Raw genomic sequence first — 6,697 nt, 5'->3', positions numbered from 1 at the left:
AATGACACGATCCAGTTTTCCCAGCACAGATTCCTTGAAACAGAACGAAGTAGATCCTTGCAGAATCAAAAGTGTTGAGATGATCTTATATTTTATTATTTTTTTAATGTTTAATGTTCCTTCTATAAAGCCAAACTGAAGATGAAAAGGCAACAAATGAGTCTCTTTCCTGGTGATCATGAAGTTATCAAATGGTTTGTCACGACTTTTCCCTTGGTTTGTCACAATAGGGGACGTTTTCTAGCAGAAGGTCATTTCTGGGCCGAAGCACTGAGAGTGAGGAGAAAAAAACAAAAAACAAAAAACACAATCGTATCATTAGAGGAAAAAAAATCATTAGCAAGTATATACATTATGATACCTGATGTATGAGTAATCTTTGCATGCACATGCTACTTCCTTAATAAAAAGAAAAAAAGAAAAGAAAAGACAAATCATGTCATACACAGCTTATCTTCTGCTACGTGTTCCATTTGCACCACACTCTGTCGAAGGACGATGTCAACGTCTGAGCCCATTTTAATCAGCTATATATATATATAAAAAAAAAAAGTAAAAGTAGAAGTTAAATAAAGTCAATTTTATTTTCAAATATCAAAATGCTTCACAGTACCTTCTGGATGTTTTCTTCTGACGTTTCATTTTTGTTTTTCCGAAACTCCTCATTGATCTTTAATCGTGCAGCTTTGTAGAAGAAAACAAACATATTTCGAGTCACCTGAGCAATTCTGCAGTTCTAATTTGACTTCACAGCAAAAGGCTCAGAAAAAAGGTTTCATTTACACTCATTAGATGAAAATAAATCTCTCCAATGCAACCTTTCTATTACTCTGTGTACATGCTGCTATTACACACGGCCCTCATTACTGATGTAATCCAGATGATTTTCACATGTTTATCAACCATACAATGCAAAATTACATTAAATATCAGTTTACACTGTAAATAAGAATAACAGGGTGGACGTTTTATGCTTTAACATGTTGGTGAACCATAATAAAACATGGAAAAAATGCTTATGAGAGAGTCTTGATTCATCCTCAATCATTCAGGTAAGGAAATCCCAAAAAGTTGATCTGGACATAACGTTTTCAGGAGAATTGTTTTGTCACTCATTCCCTCAGATACAGCGGCCACACAAGCAGAAGAACATCACATTTAAAAAAGCCCTGTAAATGTGGTTATCCCAGCTGGACATATGTCAAAGTTGGGAAAACACCTAAAGAAAGCTCCAGGCTATCCAGGAGGGAAGAAGGACAAATGCTGCCTAAGGGATCACTAAGGGTTTTCTCTTATGGGTCATGAGTATCGAAACAGACTGTGAGGTCTATTTACACCTATAGGCCATTGGACACTCTTTCAATGATGAGGATGTATACAATCTGAACAGAGTGGAACGCTGGTTTCAATGGAAAGTCATGGATTTATGTGAAAAGCCCTAAGGCGACATCTTTCTTTGCTGTGATTGCAGCCACCCTGCAAATTGTACTTTTGACTTTTATAACTTAAACTGGTAATTGAACTTGCACAAAGACGTCTGGGGACATGGCATTTTAGGCTGTTTGTCCAGCTGAAAAAATAAATAATTTTAGGTATATATATATATATATAAAAACAATTTAATGGTAGAGAGGGGTTAATAATATAAGACACGCTCATGGGGCTCATATGACACCGAACATTAGGAATGACCCATTTGATGAATGCTGAGCATGTGTTCACTCATCTCCTGTTTGATAAGCATCAATTATCAGTCCAAGATACTGCTCACAGACTCACCTGTCAGTGCTCGGTCATCATCTTTGAACACAGCCATCCTGGTCCTGTGTAGCGTTTTAAAAACGCCCAGAACCTGTATTCACAAACAGGCAGCTTTTATAACAGCTGTGAATGATGCTACCAGTCACCTGCAATTTCAAGTAACATGCAAGCAATGTTGCAATAAAGGTATTTAAAAAGACGATAATATCCCATACTAACCTTCAAACGAGTGCCCATGTTGCCTTCTTGTGTTCACTTCCGATGTAGAGAGACGTCACATATGTCAGAGCCCAATCAGAGCCGACGCTGGAAATGAAGCTGTGATTGTAGCCAATGAGGGCTCAGAGTAGTTTCACTGAGCTACTAATTCGATTGAGAACGGCCTCTCTCTAGATTTCCCATTTTATGGGGGGCACTGGTGAGCTGTGTTTTGTGCTGAGAGCTCCCTTCGGACACAAAAGTGTAAATGTTGTGGTGCATATAATCCATTTCTTGGATATTTTACAGGTTTCTGTTGGAGTAAAAAGAACTTTCTGGACGGCACCATGAGTCACTTTTATGGCTACTGCCGTCTTGAATAGGGGAGTGAAGCTAGCAGCTAGAGAAAACTTCTAACGTTTCTTATTATACACACGTTTTGTATTGTTTTTTGGTGTGGTGTAACTGCTCCTCTAACGTCTATGGATTTGTGCACTCGTAAAAGCTAGCATTTATTAACATTTCACTAGCACAACGATGTTTTTCATTGTACTAAAGAATAAAGGACACGAGTCTCGTTTTATTTAAAGTCGGGTGTATAATCGAAACCGTGTTTGCGAAAAATAAATAACTTAGTAAGTTTTTAAATCAGGAAGTAGGTGTAAATAATTACTTTCACCATTTAGCTTCGTCCACGCTTATCCACTGAGGGACGTGCGCCCTCTGCTGCCCCTCTGTCTGAACTGCAGCCTGTACAGTGGCATTAACAGGAATTGGAGTGGCTCTTATCATAGATCGGCTCTGATTTTAGTGACACTGGAAGCTGCGTGGGGGAGCCGTGGCTCATCTGCGTCAACATGGCTGATGAAACAGCGAAAGCGCAGACCGCCAAGCCGGGCGGAGATACGATATTTGGAAAAATTGTACGCAAAGAGATTCCTGCCAACCTAATCTATGAAGACGATCAGGTATGCGTTCATCACTTTGATTCACGAGGACGTTTAAAGTCTGAATGTTTCTCATCGTGGCTCCGCAACTGCCTGCAGGAGGCGTTCAGCTAATGCTAACTCAGCGTTGCAGAAACGCTGTTTTTGTGCCTACTTGCATTTAAAAATGCTGCAGCAGAGCTTGCAGAAATCATGTAATACATCAGAAGAATCTGCAAGTTTATAAAATAGCCATATTTGCTGCAACACAGCGTCTGAAGTTACAGATAGTTGGCTTTGCACCAAGAAGTGATAAGGTTCACTCCAGTGCTGTTTGTTTGCGGACTCGTTAAACATGTAGCCGCTGTAGGCTAGAGCAAGACAAGGAAAATTAAAAGGTGAGGTTCCTACAATAAAGCAACATCAAGTGATTTGCAGCAGACATTAGTGAAATGGGGAATCAAAGCGTTAAAAAAAAGCAATATTTATTTTTATTTCTAAGTTTTGGAACTGCTTTGTATTCCCAGTGTAATGAGCTATAGTTGATGACTCCAGATAATTTATATCTGTCATGTTTACAGATTCCACATTTTTGTACGCCTTAAATGCAACAAAAACATGTAAACATTGTGTCACATTAAGGCTTGGGCTGTGCCACTAGTTGAATTTTAGTTGCAATTTTGTCGAAGTCGACATTTGTTGTTGTGCCCCATTCTGCTTTCTTTGATGTGTTTCAGATATTTGTGACAGAAAGATAGCAGCAAGATTGAAAGGGAAGGTTTACAAGATGACAGTGAGGCCTGCTGTGATGTAGTGTTCGTAGACAGTAGCACTGACAAAAAGGCAGGAAGTAGAGCTAGAGGTGCAGATGAGATTCTTCATTGGGAGTGATGAGGAGGTACAGAAATTAGATTTAATAAAGAAGAACATGCAGAGGGTTGGTGTGACAGAGGAGGATGCTTGGAATAGGGTGGAGGCAGGTTATCTGCTGTGGGGAAGAAAATGAGTGTGACTCATGATCATCTCATTTAGAGCTGAAATTACAATTAGAGTTGATGGAAATTAGCCTAAAAAAGACAATTTTATTCCTGTTTTTTTTTTAAGTTTAATAAATCTGTTTTTCCAAAATGTGTGTTTAAAATTTTCAGTATTGACCAAATATTCATGACTATGACTTTGAGATAAGCAAGCAGCCTTAATGTGTTTAACTCCAAATACTGGGGTGTGCATAAACACGTAAAACTAAGTACTATTAAGACCTGAGTTATTATCATTTTTTAATTATATTTTTATTTTTTGTTTTCAGCTAACTTTCAGTTATTTCCAATTTTGATTGTGCACAGTCTAATTCTGTTTTCTAATTTCTTGCTTTGGCTCTCAGTGTGTAGCCTTCCCTGATGTCTCACCTCAGGCTCCCACTCACATCCTAGTCGTCCCAAAAAAGCCAATTGTTCAGCTCTCTCAAGCCGAGGATGACGATGCTGCGGTAAGTATCATTGTAATGACTTTTGCTTGTGAAATAAACTATAAACAATCTCACACTATCATTTCCCTGGCATATTTCTATCAGTGATCACTAGGGGGAACTATTTGCCTTTTTAATACTTTAATGCAAGTCATTCTTTCTGTGTGTCTCTTAGTTGTTGGGCCACATGCTGATTGTTGCAAAGAAGTGTGCTCAAGATGCCGGCCTTTCCAAAGGCTACAGGATTATCATCAACGATGGGCCGGACGGAGGCCAGTCGGTGTACCACATCCACATCCACGTTCTCGGTGGGCGCAGTATGGGGTGGCCTCCTGGCTAACGCTCAGCTTCCAGCACCCACCATCCAGCCATGCATATTCACATCTGTTGTCTGATTACCAGTGCTGTTAAATCTGATCAAGCCAAAATATATCTGTGGAATTAAAAGGCACATCACAACACCACTCGTGCTGGCTTGTCTTTATTCTTAAACCGGACATTTTTTTTTTTTTTTAATAGAAAGCTTGATCGTGTTCTTCAGTGGGGTTAGCAGTAATGTCATTTACAAGCCTTTAACTGAAAGACGAGCAGTTGCGGTCAGAAGTCTGCATATAGTCATGATAACTTAATGATTCCTTTGCATTGTTCTTTTTCCAGGGATTGAATGATTGTACAGCATACCTGATTTTCTCTAATCTACACAGAGTCAAAACTGTACTGACAGGCTCAAATCTATACATACATAATCCTAAAGTGGTGCTGAAGGTTCTGCACTGTCCTTTAACTTGTTAATGCTAAGACTCCAAAGTGATCATGACTGATTACAACTAGTAGTTTGTCTTTGCCAGCATTAAAGGAATTGTTTTACAGCACTCATTAGATTGGATCCAGGTCTTCCATAAACTGGAAATTACTGGAACACCAGTACTACTGTCTTGAGAGGATGCTGATCAAGTAAAAAGCCCCTGCCTCAAAATTGACACCTTCAAGCTCAACTGAAATACGCAGCTGCCCACATGGACAAGCCAAATACCTTCTGGAGAAATGTTTTATAGTCAGATGAGACAAAGATTAAGAAATGTGGCCACAATGGCAAAAGGTGTGTTTGGAGGTGTAAAGGTGAGCCTTTTAAACTTAAGAGTAGTGTACCAGTCAAGCTTGGTGATGGTAGCATCATGGTTAGGTCTTCACCTTAAATCAACAGGTAGAAGGTTGAAACTTGGACACAGGTTTTCCAACAGGAGAATGATCCCAAACTGTTTTTTAAAATGGATTTTATGGGCTAACATTACACTTCTGAAATGGCCTTCTGAAGTCTACACTTATAAACCCAGTCTGTGTCAGGAAATCACCAAATTTACCCAAGAGTGGTCAAATATCTGGCTGGAATTATGCCAGAAGCTTATTAATTGCTGCCAAAAGCACCTAGCCAAGGTTCAAGTTGCTAAGGGACATTTGTCCACAAATTAGCGGGAGTGTATTTGAGCTTCTGTGTATACTTTTGACCCTGTGTGGATTAGAGAAAATCCAAAATAAGTTCAAACTCGTGCATCCAATTCTTGTTCTTTAAAGTCATTAAAGATGTATGCTGTACAATCGCTCCACCCTGGGAAAAACAAAAAACAATTCAAAGAAATCATTAAAATGAGGACGCCCATGATGACTGTATGCAAACCTGACCACAACCGTAGCTCTCGTGGTTGAAAGGAGTGCAGCTGAAAGGATGAGGGATCGTTCCTGCTCAAAATGGGACTGTGGGACGGTTAGAGTGTGGGTTTCAGCTTTCTTATAAACCACTTTCCTAGACAACATGAGTAAAGTCATCTGTCACAAGAAAACCAAGGGAAAAATAAAAATATTAGAACCAGTCTGAGTTTTAGATCAATAGAGTGATTATATCTTTGGGCCAAAATAAAGCGTGCCCTCACTGGTTTCAAGGTTAAGAAAATAATTTAGTGTTATGGTTAGTGTTTGGAACTTGGTTGTAAGATTAATATTAGGGGTAAGAGGCTTGGGAATCCATTAATAAGAGAACAACTTTTAGCCAAAATATAAGAGGTACCCATCCAAATGACCTCAGCACTGCACTTATTCAGGCCCCCAGCCACAAACCTGACAAGTCTGAGAAGAGATGTGAGAATTCTGAATTTATTAGTGGGATAAATTGTATAAACCTCCTACATCAATTAAAAAGAATTGGATGCCAGGTACCATGTAAAAAAAACTGATGTATTGTAGTTTGAATATAGTTCTTGTAGATTACAACAGCTGAACATGCAAATGTCTAACTGTTCAGGCATCACAAAGCGAGTAGTTGTATCATTTGCATTTTCAGTTGACGCACTAT

At 39.1% G+C, this 6,697-nt stretch overlaps 2 protein-coding genes across 2 annotated transcripts; one reads left to right on the top strand and one right to left on the bottom strand.

The window, feature by feature from the left end:
* Window positions 1-72: 72 nt before the first annotated feature.
* lyrm7 (LYR motif containing 7) lies at window positions 73-2,119 on the bottom strand. Its single transcript, XM_026190054.1, has 5 exons — window positions 1,981-2,119; window positions 1,780-1,852; window positions 614-684; window positions 446-527; window positions 73-270 (listed from the first exon to the last, which is right to left on the bottom strand). The coding sequence occupies exons 1-5, from the start codon at window positions 1,996-1,998 to the stop codon at window positions 200-202; spliced, it is 315 nt and encodes a 104-aa protein (XP_026045839.1). The 5' UTR covers window positions 1,999-2,119; the 3' UTR covers window positions 73-199.
* A 635-nt stretch (window positions 2,120-2,754) lies between these two features.
* On the top strand, window positions 2,755-4,814 carry hint1 (histidine triad nucleotide binding protein 1). The gene is made up of 3 exons (XM_026190053.1): window positions 2,755-2,927; window positions 4,267-4,371; window positions 4,526-4,814. The coding sequence occupies exons 1-3, from the start codon at window positions 2,817-2,819 to the stop codon at window positions 4,688-4,690; spliced, it is 381 nt and encodes a 126-aa protein (XP_026045838.1). The 5' UTR covers window positions 2,755-2,816; the 3' UTR covers window positions 4,691-4,814.
* The last annotated feature ends 1,883 nt before the right edge of the window (window positions 4,815-6,697 follow it).

The sequence above is a fragment of the Astatotilapia calliptera genome, chromosome 13, assembly GCF_900246225.1.
Source record: "Astatotilapia calliptera chromosome 13, fAstCal1.2, whole genome shotgun sequence".
In the NCBI taxonomy this organism is placed as follows: Eukaryota; Metazoa; Chordata; class Actinopteri; order Cichliformes; family Cichlidae; genus Astatotilapia; species Astatotilapia calliptera.
This window is presented reverse-complemented; position numbering and strand designations above follow the sequence as displayed.

Coding starts and splice junctions, on each gene's coding strand:
- lyrm7 (XM_026190054.1), bottom strand. Junction 685..1,779: donor TGATGACCGAGCACTGACAG/GTGAGTCTGTGA, acceptor TCTTCTACAAAG/CTGCACGATTAAAGATCAAT. Junction 271..445: donor CGTAGCAGAAGATAAGCTGT/GTATGACATGAT, acceptor CCTCACTCTCAG/TGCTTCGGCCCAGAAATGAC.
- hint1 (XM_026190053.1), top strand. CDS start 2,817: ATGGCTGATGAAACAGCGAAAGCGCAGACCGCCAAGCCGGGCGGAGAT. Junction 2,928..4,266: donor TAATCTATGAAGACGATCAG/GTATGCGTTCAT, acceptor TTTGGCTCTCAG/TGTGTAGCCTTCCCTGATGT. Junction 4,372..4,525: donor CCGAGGATGACGATGCTGCG/GTAAGTATCATT, acceptor TGTGTCTCTTAG/TTGTTGGGCCACATGCTGAT.